Source organism: Aspergillus multicolor, assembly GCF_047715735.1.
Source record: "Aspergillus multicolor strain CBS 133.54 unplaced genomic scaffold BDW74scaffold_8, whole genome shotgun sequence".
Classification (NCBI taxonomy): domain Eukaryota; kingdom Fungi; phylum Ascomycota; class Eurotiomycetes; order Eurotiales; family Aspergillaceae; genus Aspergillus; species Aspergillus multicolor.
The window spans coordinates 883,304-898,318 of NW_027395959.1; the positions used below are offsets into that span (position 1 = coordinate 883,304).

At 52.5% G+C, this 15,015-nt stretch overlaps 5 protein-coding genes across 5 annotated transcripts; 2 read left to right on the forward strand and 3 right to left on the reverse strand.

The window, feature by feature from the left end:
* Window positions 1-27: 27 nt before the first annotated feature.
* Window positions 28-3,376, forward strand: BDW74DRAFT_167259 (uncharacterized protein; the record flags this gene model as incomplete). The annotated part of the gene is made up of 5 exons (XM_073726672.1): window positions 28-238; window positions 303-321; window positions 399-509; window positions 613-1,363; window positions 1,676-3,376. The coding sequence occupies 5 exons, from the start codon at window positions 28-30 to the stop codon at window positions 3,374-3,376; spliced, it is 2,793 nt and encodes a 930-aa protein (XP_073585433.1).
* A 143-nt stretch (window positions 3,377-3,519) lies between these two features.
* On the reverse strand, window positions 3,520-5,749 carry dbp9 (ATP-dependent DNA/RNA helicase). Its single transcript, XM_073724114.1, has 4 exons — window positions 5,438-5,749; window positions 5,312-5,388; window positions 4,769-5,247; window positions 3,520-4,717 (listed from the first exon to the last, which is right to left on the reverse strand). The coding sequence occupies exons 1-4, from the start codon at window positions 5,643-5,645 to the stop codon at window positions 3,646-3,648; spliced, it is 1,836 nt and encodes a 611-aa protein (XP_073585434.1). The 5' UTR covers window positions 5,646-5,749; the 3' UTR covers window positions 3,520-3,645.
* Window positions 5,750-5,838: 89 nt separating this feature from the next.
* On the reverse strand, window positions 5,839-7,943 carry BDW74DRAFT_136758 (uncharacterized protein). Its single transcript, XM_073722419.1, has 7 exons — window positions 7,541-7,943; window positions 7,349-7,490; window positions 6,949-7,282; window positions 6,856-6,895; window positions 6,761-6,801; window positions 6,519-6,679; window positions 5,839-6,459 (listed from the first exon to the last, which is right to left on the reverse strand). Exons 1-7 carry the CDS (start codon window positions 7,602-7,604, stop codon window positions 6,159-6,161), a joined length of 1,083 nt encoding a protein of 360 aa, XP_073585435.1. The 5' UTR covers window positions 7,605-7,943; the 3' UTR covers window positions 5,839-6,158.
* An 871-nt stretch (window positions 7,944-8,814) lies between these two features.
* Window positions 8,815-10,940, forward strand: BDW74DRAFT_136756 (uncharacterized protein). The gene has a single exon (XM_073722418.1). The coding sequence runs from the start codon at window positions 8,905-8,907 to the stop codon at window positions 10,570-10,572; it is 1,668 nt and encodes a 555-aa protein (XP_073585436.1). The 5' UTR covers window positions 8,815-8,904; the 3' UTR covers window positions 10,573-10,940.
* Window positions 10,941-11,238: 298 nt separating this feature from the next.
* BDW74DRAFT_177021 (uncharacterized protein) lies at window positions 11,239-12,402 on the reverse strand (the record flags this gene model as incomplete). Its single annotated transcript, XM_073728781.1, has 1 exon — window positions 11,239-12,402. One exon carries the CDS (start codon window positions 12,400-12,402, stop codon window positions 11,239-11,241), a length of 1,164 nt encoding a protein of 387 aa, XP_073585437.1.
* Window positions 12,403-15,015: the final 2,613 nt, after the last annotated feature.

Genomic DNA, 15,015 nt, shown 5'->3' on the forward strand with positions numbered 1-15,015 from the left:
TTATGGATTTCCGATAGAACCGACACCATGTCGCAGCCTACTGATTCCGGCGCCACCGGCGAAAGTCCCTCGCTGTTTTGGAGGTCCCTCTCCTCCACTACGATTCTGGGCGTCGCTGCGCTATGCCGAGGTTTTCTTTATGCGTGTAGCCGACCTCAGACGCATGGGATGGAGGAGTTTCTTGAGCTCTTAGATTCCAGGAAGGATCCGTCGCAACGGAAGAAGGGATTGCTTACAGGTATGGTTGGATTCTGCTTATTTCATCGGATGGGCGAGCTGGCTAACGTGATGCTTGATTGTAGTTTCCAACCATATTAGCGTGTACGTACGTACAGTGCGCCTCGACGATTGAGGCCTCGTTTCTTAATCCTTCCGCGACGCTGACCGACTCTCGACAGTATGGATGATCCGTTGGTATGGGGGTTTCTCCCCTTGAAGTACAACTTTGGGTTGTCTTCGTCAAATAGGCGATGGGGAATGGCCAGTCATGATATCTGCTACCAGACTCGGTATGCTTCGGTGCAGGCACGCGCGTTCTACGCTTGACTGACCTTAGGGTTCTAGACCACTGGCCTTTTTCTTCACCATGGGCCAGCTTCTGCCTACGCATAGATCCGCTCACTCTCAGTTCGGCGGTATCGCCCAACCAGCTGTGACACAAGCGATCCGACTACTGTCGAAGGGACCTTTCCCCGCCGAGCCGCACCTTGCGAAACCCGAGCGCCAGTGCTTCAGTTTGCAGAATGTTTGCGTCGACCCTTTCTCTGACCTGCCTACCGCGTATACGACCGACGGTCAAGATTCCCACCTCGCGCCATCTGCATACGCCTGCAACTCATACTCATGGGTCCATATCTTCCCCGAAGGAAAGATCCACCAAACCCCGAACAAGATCATGCGGTACTTCAAGTGGGGTGTTGCGAGACTGATTTTGGAGGCCAGCGAATGCCCGGACATTGTCCCCATGTGGTTGGAGGGGTTTGATCAGGTCATGCATGAGAGCCGTGAATTCCCGCGATTCCTCCCACGGCCAGGGAAGGAAGTCAGTGTGACCTTTGGCAAGAAGGTGGATACTGAAGCGGTGTTCGGAGAGGTGCGAAGTCGATGGCAGAAACTCAAGGCGAAGGCCGAGCTAGCTTCGCCAGAGACGCGCGATCTCCCCCTCGGTGCTTTGAGCGACGAGCTTCTGTACGGGAAAGAAGCCGTCGAGCTGCGCATGGAGGTCACAAAGAAAGTGAGGGACCTAGTCCTCGACGTGCGACGGTCTCGGGGCCATTCCGACGAAGACCCCAAGGCGGGTCTTGCGGAAACATGGAATATTGAAGGTGGTAAAGGTGAGGGAAAGATGGCCGATGAATCGTGGGTCCGCGATCTATAAGCTCGATATACTCGACATACTGTAAATTATGTAACCTCATAGACCTGTACAAAATGAAGCAACCTTAAGAACCGCAGCTCCTTTGAAAGTCTAGACTCAGAGTGACTCATGAAGTACTCCATAAAGTCGTGGCCGTGGATTGGGTGGCTCGGTCTGCTCTGCAGGGGATGACTCCGCCCACGCCTCAGCCTCATTTCTGACGTTAGCCTCAGTTAGTATATACCCCTCACCATCCCCTCACTCCTCCTCACTCTTCCTTTTTATTTCTCTTATATACCACACGCACTTATGCCAAAGAAACACCACAAACCAATTTTCGCAAAGCCCACCAGCACCCCGCACCACAGCCTAGCTTCAAGCTCTCGAAGCAGCCAGAATGACCGGTTCCGATCGTCTGCTTCTCCGAGCGGAGACCAACCCTCAGTCAACGACCTGATCAGCCACCTGCGCCGGACGCAACTCTCACCCGCAGCAGATAACAATCGCGGCACGCCTCGGCATATCGCCCCGCGATCTGTGCATCCCTCATTACGGAACCTCCTCGAGCTCCCCGAGACCCCGCCGCCACGGCCTCGTCCAGATGCTCGGCGTACCGGGCTCGGGCAGCGGCGACCTCGGAGGACGCCTGGACCACCGCCGCCGGATAGCTGGCTCGCCGGAAATAACTCTGAGGATGAGGCCGAGGATGCGGAGTTGGCTGCTAGCGAGACGGCGAAGCTAATTTATCGCCTAGAGCGCCTGCCCGGGCGGAAGTTTCCTGCGAAGGACAGTTTCCTTTACATGCTGTTGAAGTCGATGGCTATGCATTGGGCCTGGCATGTTGCCTATGACGGCAATTTCCTTGGCATGTTGCCGACGCATATCAAGGTCTTGTTGCTGAGCTATGTTGGGCATTATGCTACGGTGCAGTCGCTCAAGATTCCGATGCGCGGGTTGAAGCCGCTGTTTGATAGCTCGACAGCTGTTGATGATGATGGGCATAATCGCTCAGCAGACGGTGATACTGACGTTATGCATCTGGATCTGAGCGGAGCATTGGGGCGATGGATATCCTTCAAGCAGCTCTCCACTGAGTTGTTTCTATCGAAGAAGGCTGCTGCTGCTCGAAATGACGCTTCTAAAGCCGTACCCCTGTCTTGGGAAGATGAGGATGCGAATGAAGCAGAACCCAGTCGAAGCAACCCAATTCCGAGATCTCTCCAACATATACGTTTTGAAAACCTACAGTATCTCTCTCTAGCGCATCCTCACCCAGCAGCAGTGAGCTGGAACTCACTGATCAACTTACTCTCTCGCCTCTCCACGATCACACATCTCTCCCTAGCACACTGGCCTGTCCCAACGGTGACACCGAATGCCATGCATACCAGCATCAGACACCCTACGCAGCGGTCCCTGATCTTCTCATACGGCGGCACAGACTCCTACTCCGCAATGGAAAACAACTGGGCCGAGTCCGCCGGTATACTACGCAGGCTATCACGGGCGACATACTGCCTGAAGTGGCTGGACCTCGAAGGCTGCGGCGACTGGATCCCAGCTTTGAACTGGGAAGGTGTAGGCCCCCACGGCGAAAAGGTCACAGCAGGACCTGAATGGAACGGTTCATGGAGGGACATTGAGTGGATTCGTCTTGGGCCGGGGTGGCTCCCTCAACCTGATGATGTGGAATACGTCACTAAAAGCTCAGGGACGCTGACGCCGGTAACGGGCGCTTCGAATCGCTCTCTGGCCTTTTCTGTCCATGCTCCCGCGCCGTCTTCTGATTCGACTGAAACGTGGGATGTCGATGAAGAACGTCGGAAGTATAGACTTGCAAAGGAGCTAGAGAGATTCCGGGACCGCATGCGCGCTGCTAAGGAGGTTCAGCAGAAGGTGTTGCGGGTTAGGAAAGGTGCTCGGGGTAAATGGGTCTATTTCTCGTTTGGCTTGGAGGAGTTGGAGGGTGGTGTGAGGGATAAGCTCCTGGGAGAAGAGTTGAGGGATAAGTTCTTATAGACGGTTGGTGATACCCGTTGGGACATATATACCTGAAGGGGAGCATGGAGTTGGTTATACTTACATGATAGCAAAAGCATACATAGCGATCCCAATATACATAGCTTAGTTATTCTTCTACTAACTTTAAGAGAGAAACGGCGATGACAAGTGCCAATACCAGACTTGATTCCTATATGCACAAAATGATATCATGTGCAGATTTTCCGCTTCTATAAAGCACTCCCCACGGCAACCCCAGTCCATCCACGATCATCCAAAAAGATAACTTATTTCCTCCCCCGGTTAAACGTCTTCAACGGATCAACCTTCCTGCCCCCCGTCTTCCCACGACCCCTATTCTTCTCTCGCGCCTTGCGAATCCGATTCCCAGGCCCCGTCTTCCTAAGTGCCACAAAGCCCACATCCTCATTGGAGATCCCCTTCTTCCCCTTCGCTGGCATGAGATACTCAGGGATATGCTTAAGATGCGGCTGGATGCGCGCCGCGCGCAACTCGCCATCATGACGCAACTGCCTTAGTTCCTCGGGGTTCTCCTCGAAATGGCGCTTCAGCTTCTCCGACTTCACGAGCTCCTGGCGGATTTCACGCGCGCGCGCTTCCTGGATCGCGAGGCGGGTGATGGCGCGTAGTGCGTCGGACATTCGGTACCGGAAGGCGTCAACCTGCGTCATGTCGAAGTGGTAGGGTTTAACCTCGTGGCCGAGCTTTGTCTGGCGCTTGATGATTTTTTTCAGGACGGTCTCGTCGTGTTTTGCGGAGGGGATGGAGGTGGGTTTGTGTTTTGCGTAGAGGTCGGAGGGGATCACGAAGGAGAGGGCCATTCCTGTTTTGCCGCCGCGGCCGGTTCGGCCGATGCGGTGGGTGTAGGATTTTGAGGAGGTCGGGAGGTCGAAGTTGAGCACGCACGCGACGTTCTGGAAGTCGATGCCGCGGGAGATGCCGTAGTCTTTTTGCTTGGTGGTGATCTTGCGGCGTTTGTCGGTGGTGGTGGGTTTTGGAGAGGATGCGTCTTCGTCTTCGTCGCTTAGGGCTTCTTCTTCGTTGTCTTCGGGGGCGTCTTTGGATTTGCGGGAAGATTTTGAGACGCCGAGGACTTCTTGTTCGTCGGCGGCGATGATGATGTCGTAGACGCCCTTGTTGAACTCTTCGACGACGTGGATTCGAGAGTTGACAGGTAACTCGGAGTTGAGGATACAACTTTTGATGCCGAATTGCTCCAGGAACAGCTTCAGACGGTAACTTCGGTCAATGTCTCCGACGAATATGATGACTTTGCCCTTGATCAAGTGCAGCTTGAAAATGACATATGTGAGAAGGAATTTCTCGTCCTCCGCACATCTATAGTACTAGTTAGCGCCTATGGCCAAAAAAATACCGAGTAATACTGACCTGACGACGAACTGGTTAATACCAGCACCATGGTCGTCCTTATCCTCCAGCTTCAGTGTCACAGGGTTGCGACAGAACAATCCCTTCAGTGTATCAACCTCCGCAGTGAGCGTTGCACTCATAAGGAATGTCTGTACACCGCGCGGAATAGCCTTCGACAAAGCATTGATGTCATCTTCGTATCCGTATGAAAGCACCAAGTCCGCCTCATCGATGACCAGATGCGTAAGCTGCTCTAGGGACAGGGCCGAGGTACCAAGATTGGCAATGACACGGGCGGGCGTCGATACGACAATATCAGGGTAATCTGCGAGCATCGACCGTTGTACCGCATCCGAGACCTTCTGTGTCAGGTTGACCGAGCGAACATCCTTTCCGCAGAATGCAGCGAACGTAGTGATGACTTTCTGGACTTGCTCCGCGAGCTCTCGAGTGGGAACAAGGACTAGACCGGTTGTCGCCTTCAAAGAGGGGTCGATCTAGAGAGCGCACAGTTAGCACATGCTGACAGTACGTGTAGAATTTGAGCGAAAGGTGACGCACCGTCTTCTTTTGGATAATTGTTTGTAGGATGGGGAGGACATATGCGGCCGTCTTGCCGGAGCCGGTCTTTGCGCGAGCTGCACCTGTCAGTAACCCGGCTACATTCCCGCATAATGGCCAACATACCTAAGATATCCTTTCCTTCAAGAGCTAGAGGAATGGCCTTCGCTTGGACTGGCGTTGGCTTGCTGAACTTCTCTTTAACCAGGGCTTGGCGCAATCGAGGATCAAGACCGAGGCTCTCAAAGTTTTCTGCGTTGTCGACATTCTTCTGGTCCCCCGCTTCAGTAGGCTCCGGTGAGGGCACGTCGTTTGCGTCGAGCTTTCTCTTCATTTTCGTGATTGTTGAAAAAAATGCAATGGTACGCTTCTAGATTCCTAGAATCGAACTTTTGGACTGAGTGAGTTTGCGTCCAGAAAATCTGTAGGGCGGTGAAGAGACCCGCGGCAGTATATCTTAGCGTCCCCACCGAGCCATCTCTACTGGATTAGGATTAGTGGCAGAAGTATATCTAGTGCAGTAGAAGTAAACAACCAATTTCATTTTAATCACTGGATCAATCTGGGTGGTTAAGACTAACGGACATGATTTTAATAAGCAGAATAACAAAAAGGCATATCAGAGCGAGAGTTGTGACGGCCGTTTCGTAGTATAGTGGCAACGTATCTGTAGCTTTGCGTATTTGGATTAGGTGCAGCTGTTGCACATATTCTGTCGTTTAAATAGTCCTTATCGTATCTTCATGGATGGAGTTGGAGAGTATAATGTTGGACTTCCTGACCCTTCGCGTATTTGGTTGTGGGCCTAAAGAGTGTTGGATGAACATCCGCCAGAGTCATCACAGCATCACAGCGCGAGTTCGGTTCTGGCGTATTGGCGGAACCTGGTCATTGACCCGGACGTAATTCTACCGATAGGGAGCACTTTGACATTATGCTCTACGGTGTAGATCTTGCTGAAGTTTAGCCTCGACATGAGGGCTAGCCTTTCACCAGGGTTTTCCGGGGCGACTTCTAGAGGCTCCTTTCTCATGCGTGGCTCCCTAGGGTCTGGGGTCGATCTTGTGCCTCGCATGTAAACAATAGCGTGCTTTTCTGGGTCAACGCCGCGCTTCGCAACACCACGGTTACCGTAAGTGGTTATCGCGCTGAGTAGGGCACTCAGATTTAGCGGGATGGTACAGAACGATCATAACGGAACACTTACAAGCACCATGAACACTGATCAAAACCCTTGATTACGACCATGCGGCGAATAGTGCTATAAATCGGTTCGCCGAAGCGACCTCTAAACTGTGGACCTTGGCTAACAAGGGTAGCATTGTTGATTCCACGCCCGTCGTTCTCATGCCACAGGATCGAAAAGACCTAGCCGGGTTACTCAAAGGGATAAAAGCACACGTAACGTAGTAAAGGTTGTCAATTGGGAACTATGCCTGAGATACATACCTTACCCTCACGGAAGTACTGAGGCGACTGTAACGTATATCCTGTTTGGTTAGCGATGATATTTCTGCTGTAAAGCAATATAATGGCAAACTCACGACGATCTAGTACCGGTTCCATTGGCAAGTCAATGGGATGCTATTTGCCAATTAGAAGGCATTAACCAAATTCAGCAAAGAGTTCCAGCTTACTCCGAGGGGTGGCCCGGTTGGTTCTTCTTCTTCCTCCTCAGGGTAGCTGGCATGTTGAGGAGCAAATTGTGCCATAGGCGGTTCGTACCCGGGGTGTGTGTTGACATGCAGTCGGCCAGGTTGAGGCTGGTAACTTTCAAGCGGATAACTGCCATGCTGATAACCTTCAGGGGCGTCGTAGCGCCGTGCATCCTCTTGGCCATGGTATGGATCCTCATAGACAGGTTCCTGGCGGCCGTCAAAGGTTTGACCTGCATATTCGGGTGCATAACCGCGACCAAACGCTTGATTGTGGGGCCAGCCTGAAGAGTGAGTATAGTTGGATCCTTCCTGGCTGTGTACATTGGCTCAAGCATTAGCACTTAGATGACCGAGCCAGCACGCACTCAGGGTATCTCACTGGCCAGATAGCTCCCAAGGAGCTGTTGACTGTGGAGGCACATTTCGCGGTACCTCGTCGGCAAACCTCGCGCTCGGATGATAAGGGTATTGGTCGTGTGGATCGTAGTCCCGTCCATGACGGGGTCGGCCCTGGCGCGGGTCTATCAGGAGGTAAGAATAGTCCCTTAGCACGGAAGTACCGCTTCCTTACCTGACTGGTAGCGACGAGATCCCTCAGCAAAGGCCTCGGCCTCGGAGTCATACTCGTCAGACATGATTAGAGCAGCTGCTTAGGTCTCACAGGCAAGCCGAGCGACAAATTGGAACGAGCCGAGATGCCGTTGCACCAACCCTCGATTCAGGATGGATTGAGCGTGAGTTCGCGACGAGAAAGAGTCCAGCTTTTCTGACAAACTCATGGCTTATAATCTGGTTCTCAGCTGGCAAAGCCATGGCCTGCCAGAAGGGGCCGGGATGAGGCTCTTCAAGAGACCATCCACCCCCGCTTTTTGAAGACGTGACTGCAAGTTCTTGAGCTGGCCGACACATGACACCGCCATGGTCCTCTTAGCCCGATCAGCTCGACCCCGGCGAGTGTCGCGACTGGAGCCATCGGGTGGTTGTGGAGGGTGGAAGAGCTGGGATTCGAATCGCCCTTGTGTGCGCTAGGCCCGGCACGATCCAACCAGACGGGGCCACCCCACGACTTTCTTCTCTCGCTTCCATCCCATCTCATCCCTCCTCCTTCTCAGCCCGCTCGGATTCCCGGATAAATATCGAAGTCATCTCGCTTCTTCCTGCTTGGTTCGCTGCAGCCTGTCGTCATCCCTTGCGCTGATACTCTGATTCTGACCTGCTCGGTCGTGGTCGGCTCCTCCCGTGTTTCGCGATATGAGACGGCCCTATTGACGGTCGACTCCCTGCGGTCTTCCTTCCCAGTCCGGATCCTAGCTCCTAGAGGCCTCCGACGGTCCTCATCGAATATGTGACTGGTCTTTCTATCCACCTATCAGGGTCCGAGCTTCTCCGGCCTTTGAAGTGCAGGGCGACCAAACGACGTGTCCCAATCCAGTCCTTGGGGTTACGCAGCAACTCGCAGTGATTCTTGTGCAGCCGTAGATGCGACACTATTTGCCATTATCCATCTTATTTATCGGTTTTGGCGTTGGGTTGCCAATTTCCAGTGTCAGCCTGATTTTAACCCCAAACGAAAGCGACACTGCAGATGTCCGCTATCTGTTGGTCCCGCGGAAATGAGTGTCGCCCTCATCGGGGAGCTTTCGTTAACACCTCGACGCCGCCCACCCGGGGTTTTGAGCCACCCCTTGAAAGCTTCCCCCCCTTGATTTCCCAGTTCACGTGGGTTCGCCTCTTCGGTTCTGTCACCCCACGGTGATGGCCCCATGGCTACAAGGGCGCGAGAACCATGGTTGAATTTAAAGCCCTCGAGAATGCATTGCTGCAGTACTGGCGCAGGGCAACAAAAGTTAAACGTGGATGGGTAAGGCGGCTTACTTGAACACGTCTTTGCCACCGGTTCTCACCCTGTGCACTAGCGCGATAGCATAGCTAACGATGCCCTTGGTCGCCCTACAGAATCGGCGAAGCAGCAAAACAGACTCTACGCCACAGCCTGAAAGTCTACTAGACCAATCGCTCCCTCATCCAAATGCCGTACCTCAACATTCGTCGGCTCCATTTCCCTCACCTGGGATCTCGCTGGACCTCGGCGGGCCATACCATCATATAGACGCCTTCGATGCACAGGAGATTCCTATCCAGGCCACGCGTCTCTCCAAACAACATCCGCCCGGTCCCGAGTCCTTCCAGTCAACACAACCGAGCCCTAAGAACCGAGCTTATAATGAGGGACACAATGAACGCGAAAGACACGCCGTGCCTACTGTGGATACAGGCGATAGTTCGAGAGACCCTCGGGAGCTTGAACTCCTGAAACTTTACCAAGAGTTTAACGACCTCTCCGCCAAAAGGGTCCAAGTCCGACAGTCACGTATGGCTCTCCGATACAAGCGGGAGGACGAGCTGGAGCTTCGGGTTAAGTTCATGAAGCACCTCAACTCCTTCTTTGCGGACATGGATCTTCCCGATGTGAAGCCCATTATGGAGGAGTACGAGCTTCTCCAGGTAGCCGCGGAGAATTACTTGAGTTCGGAGAATAGCTATCGACAGGAGGAAGATGACCTAGAAGAGCTAGAGTATATGCTGTCTGTGTCGATGGAGTCCTTGACCGGATTTCCAGACAAAGAACTCGCACCCATTGGGGGACCTCCGCCAAATATGCATACAATTACTGGAACGTGGAGCCCAGTCTCCAGTAGTGAAGCGTCCATCCGCGAGCTGCCTTGCATCGTAAGTGCTTACTTGTCGCGTATAGCTGATGAGCGCATACTTCGTGAGCGCCTTGCCGAGCTTGATTCTGAATGGTTCATTACGATGGAAAGACGGACCGAAAGGGAACATTATAACTTATCTCTGGATGAGGATTCGGTTGAGTTTCTTCAGACATTTGAGGAGGAAAGAGCTCTAATCTGGAAGGATCTCAACAATGCACAAATGGATGTGATCTCTCTCCACGCGATCTGCCTTGGAGAAGGGCATCGCGGCTTCGACTATGAGGACCTCACATCACTTGATTCTCATCACCACTATGTCAACGACACCTGGGACGAGCATGGAAACCCTTTAAGGCTCCCACCTCAGGAGCATTCTATGCTCCAAGAAGCCCAAGCCACGGAATCAAATGGAACCGGCTCAATTTCTCTGGAACCTAGCAGCGATGCGCTCAAACAATCCCCAATGAGAGGTCCTGAGTTCTCCGATGCCCTACACCAAATATCCTCAATCCGCTCTAACGAGTTCATCAACAAATGGCGCCTCCACCAACTGCGCATTTCTTCCATGGGGATATGGCGCCTCCAGCGCTCCCCTCTTTGGCGAGCTCTTCGCGAACAGGGCTGGAACGATCACGAGATTAGCCAAACCATTATCAACAGATTGTTGTCCAATGAAGCGGCGCAGGCGCCTGCGTCTGATACCTCCTCTCTGGACGCCGACAAGGGTGCTGGTGCTGACAACGGCGACGCTGACGTTGATACCGTGAAAGGGGATGCCCAAGGGCTCGAGGCAAGTGGAAAGATGAAGAAAGCACCATCACAGTCTCTGCCATCTTCACCGCGCACCTCGGGTCCAAAGCTCGATCTTCGCCGTAACTCGCAGCCTTGACATTGCTGGAGTTCAGCGCATGTTTTGTTACTCTCTCACCATGCTTCTTGCCTATTGTCTTTTTCCCCATTCTTCACTTCCGTCTTGACCTTTTGGCGAGTAATCGCATATCACTTGCATGGAGTGCACAGTCTGCATAAGCGTCCCGCACTATAGACCAATTGCTTCTTTCCTATCTCATCCATCTCGACTATATATAAGCTCTTCTCGTCTCGGTTCTTCTTCAATTTATATGTATTACTATACCAATTAGCAATGCTCGGACTTTCCATCCGACCTCGTCCTCCTCTCCTCATCATTAGCTTCAGGCAAGTCAAGTTTAGTCATTAAGAGGCAATGCCACCGAATGCTTCCGACACCGGAATTTTAAAGGGTTTGTTTGAGTATGTATCCATTTGACTAACTACATGAAAAAGAAGGGCGATTCGTCGTGCTATACAAATAATACAAGCCCACGAGGTCCTATCCCGGTTTCCATTTCCATCCCATAGTTCATTCCATATCCATATCCATTGCTTCATTAACTACGTAAACAAATGAAAGAAAAACGCAACTCCAAAGGTATCAATCTCATGTCGTGAGTAATCAGTAGTCCATATCATTCCAGTGCTTTCCAGGCGCTTCGTGTAGTTCCAAGCTTCGTATTTACAAACCATCCCATTTCGCTCATGAGTATCTCGTTTCTTCGCCGTCGCTATCACTCAGACTATCCCTTCGTCGGCTCCGAGCTCCGTCACGACGGTAGCCCTTGCTCAGGCCGGGGATCGGATGGTGGTAGCTAATAGTGCCTAAATCTTCCTCCTCTGTGCCGACATTCGAGTATTGGTAATCGGAACGAGCCTGGGAGTTTGACGAGAAGTCGAGCGGTTCGGTGTAATGGCCGCGTGATTCACGTTTGCGAGGGCTGCTCTGGCGGGACGACGACGTAGGAGGGGGTCGGCTGCGTCTGTCGCGACGGCGGTTGTGTCTGCGGGCGGAAGGCTCACGGAGCATGTGTTCTGTTGTGGTCTGGGACATTGTTTCCTCGGTGCCCGGGATGAAGGAGAAGTCACGGCGGCTCTTGTGACGTGATGATTCGTAGGCGTAGTCGCGGACTTCGCTCATCTCGCTCTGGTTATAGTGTGTCGGAGGAGCAGAAGTGTCGTAGTCGCTGCCGTAGTAGGTACCGTCTGCTTCGCGGTTGATACCACCGATCTGGGCTGGCTTTTCCTGGCGGTATGCACGCACATCCTCATCTGCTTCTCCTTCGTATTTCTCCCGTCGGTGTTTGCGGCGGAATTTATCGCGGAGGTTGTGTTTTCGCTTGGGTTCTTTCTCGGTGATGGTTGTGGCCGTTTCGTCGCTGTATGTGGGTGCCGTGTCGGCGACGGTGTATCCGTCATCATCGCCAGAGAAGAAGCTCTTGCCGTTGATACTGCCGCCGCCTAGTCTTGTGCTTCGTGTTGCGGCACTGAGTGTTCGACCATCCGGACCCTTTCGTCGGAGAACAGTTGATTTGTAATCTTCCCAATCGCCCTCCTTCCATACAAATCCGCCATCCTTCGCCCAGAAGAAGAACCAAATAGTTGCAAGGACCAATGCCGCGCCTAAAAGAGCGAAGAGGGCGTACAGTCCGCGCATGTTGATACTGCTTGGGTTTATCGAGCCTTCTCCCGGGTGATATGTTTTATCTGCGCGTGCGACTAGGGTGTGGGTTTTGTGGACTGGGGTTGGTGCGAGGGTGATGTCTCTCTCCGAAGCTTGGAGACTCTGGTGGATTCGCATGGTACTGCTGAGAATAGATCGACCAAGAATGCTGGGGAACCACCCCGCATGCTGGGCTGGAGGCATGATGGATAGAGCTGTCAAGAGCACGAAGCCCAAGACTAGTCTCTATATCTCAGTTGGTAGCAGTGGTAGTGAGTGCGTAGTAGAGATGTCAGGTGCTGATCCAATTCGAGGTTTTCTTTTCGTTATTCGTAACTCAAGAGTCGGCCCCGTTGGTATAGTTCGGCTGAGTGGATAAGACGGCCGAATTCAATGCAGCGACCGGTCGAATACTAGGTCAGTATGTTGGACAACGAAAGATATCAGTACGGGATAAGTGAGTCTGGATATACATTCAAGGAATGAATGCAGTCAGAACGATCGAGAGATCGAGACCCAGCCCGAAAAATGCGGTGGTTGGAGAAATGGAGAGGCTGGGATGACGCTTTGTTTGGGTAAGCCCGTGGCCGGGGTAACTGCTTACTCATCGCGCTTATCGCCCCGCTAATCCCGAACGGGTCTACCCGGCCCCCCCGGCGATATACTCCATGAACTATTGTATGTGTGCTGTTTCATTTTGATTTATCTCGACGCTGATATCTACGATGTCGAGCTCTATAAGATGGTTAGCTAAGTACTAAAGTCGGCTCAACCAAGAAGCGCGAGGTGCGCCAGGCTTAACGATCCGATGTGCTTGCATGCAGCAGTCCATGTTCATATGACAAGAATCAGAAGCACGACTCCGTAAGGGTATCAATGGTTCATATTGGGACGGATGAGAATCCGACTGCGTCCTGCGACGTTTAGTGTTGCACTGCGTGAATGTTAAGTCTGCCTGCATGGAGTAGAGAAAGGCGACACCTAAGCCTCGGCAAGCCTATTGATAGCAATATGTATGGAGGCGCGGACTGCTCCGGGACGCATGCTCAATCCGAAACACTGACAGCGACCAAGTTGGTCAGAAGGATCTCCTGATCCGTGAGCTATCAAGCGCGAAGGTAAGGCTCGTCCCGCCTAGCGGTTCGGGAGACGGCATGAGGACAGGGTCTGAACGGGAGTTACTGTTTCACTGCGGCATGGGGATATAAGCCTCGTCTTTTTCGAGTGGCGATATCGACAGACAGCAAGAGCCAGAGTACAGATGCGTGAGTCACGTCGACACCTGTTTGGCGGGTATTGGGCAGAAATCCGGAAAATCATGAAGCAGGATCATGGGGGGAAGCTGAGCACGGAGCATGCGGGATGAACGCTCACTGAGCTTCTTCTCCTCTCTGAATCTGTCATGGTTGGAAGATAACCAGATTGTTGATGTTGAATGACGTAAAGACACTTGGGGAATGGAAGCAATCAATTATGAGCCTCAGAGAGGGGTCATGGCTATCACGCTAGTTTTCTCATTGCTTTTGCGATCTGCCCCGCATGGCGCGAAGAGCTGTTGAGAGAAGGCCGAGTGGTCTTGCCTCGAAGTACACCGTAGGATTCAGTCCGACTTTCGCACTGTGGTGAGAATTGTATTCATCGCCCTCGCGAGGCGGAAAAAGCAATATTCAGCGCCCGTACGGGCTAGGTAGGAGGCTTTCGAAAATCACTGCGGTGTAATCCAATAACAACAAGCATCCCTTGTCTTAACGAACAAATGGAGGGGAAGTCCGTCTGAATCGGAGCAATTGAGAGCAGCATCGGGTTTGTAGTTTTCTAGCGTTCTTCTCCGACTTCTATGGGGTTCCCTTCACCGAATTCCCCTCCACTCCAGTCGACAATGTGGAGGCAAATGTTATTGGGCCGCAACTGTCAGTCGTGCATATTATTTAAGGTTGGGCAGCGAGCGGGCGACGATACCGGAGGCTGGAGTGGCGGATCTTGATTGAAGGCTGATCTGATGATGCTGAGCTGGAGGTGTTTCATCAAGAATAATGGGAGAAAGAGAGGTCAGGAGGCAGAAGAAAACAATCTCATAGTGACCGTGGGCGACGAACGGTGAGGTTGAGCTAAGAATATTGGTTGACTCCAGGGTCAGCCAAAGAGTTTCCATGGTTTGTCTCAGAAGTCCGATCCACGAGCCGTGTTGATCCAGCGGGGTATGGGTATTGCCACGCCCCATCTAAACCGTAAGTGAGGGTTAGATCTTGCAGAACTGTACCCTCAGATATACTTGCATCGATATCTCCGAGAAGCTTCGCAGTTACGTGCGTCAAACTTTGTCTAGACTATAAGTGTACACGTCTCACTAGAGTCCTACCTACTGTATACCACATTGTACGAACCGGGCCAGTGGTCCTGGGACCGTTAGTATGGATATCCACTCCTGCTGGTGAGAAATAGAGGCGTCTTTAGGACACCTAGGATCGAAAATGGAGCATAAAGCTTTCCTTCTGCCTGAATTGTCACATGTTCGAATCAGAAGCTGGAGCACGAGCCGTTTGCAGAGTTTCACAATTTCCATAGAAGCCCTGCCCATCGAGTAGTCCGCCAGCAGTTGACCCGATATACTTTTGTCCTACCAACCGTTCGGAACGGTGTTCGTGTGAAGGAGAACCCGTGGGTAGAATCATCGTTTCTAGACAGTGGACGTGCTCCATAGTGAAGCAAATGTCCCTCGTCGAGTCCGAGTCTCGATCACGACTCACAGACTGCTGAGGGTCAAGCGGCTGAGTCGGTGACTCCTTGCGTTGTAGGTTCGTCCCTGCTGCAACGGCA

Excerpts from the sequence above, each read along its gene's own strand:
- BDW74DRAFT_136758 (XM_073722419.1), bottom strand. The coding sequence starts at position 7,604 with ATGTCTGACGAGTATGACTCCGAGGCCGAGGCCTTTGCTGAGGGATCT. Across the intron at positions 6,896-6,948 it reads CAACCGGGCCACCCCTCGGA|CATCCCATTGACTTGCCAAT; the intron begins GTAAGCTGGAAC and ends ATTGGCAAATAG. Across the intron at positions 6,680-6,760 it reads AGTACTTCCGTGAGGGTAAG|GTCTTTTCGATCCTGTGGCA; the intron begins GTATGTATCTCA and ends TAACCCGGCTAG.
- dbp9 (XM_073724114.1), bottom strand. The coding sequence starts at position 5,645 with ATGAAGAGAAAGCTCGACGCAAACGACGTGCCCTCACCGGAGCCTACT. Across the intron at positions 5,389-5,437 it reads TGAAGGAAAGGATATCTTAG|CTCGCGCAAAGACCGGCTCC; the intron begins GTATGTTGGCCA and ends TGACAGGTGCAG. Across the intron at positions 4,718-4,768 it reads ATTAACCAGTTCGTCGTCAG|ATGTGCGGAGGACGAGAAAT; the intron begins GTCAGTATTACT and ends CTAGTACTATAG.
- BDW74DRAFT_136756 (XM_073722418.1), top strand. The coding sequence starts at position 8,905 with ATGCCCTTGGTCGCCCTACAGAATCGGCGAAGCAGCAAAACAGACTCT.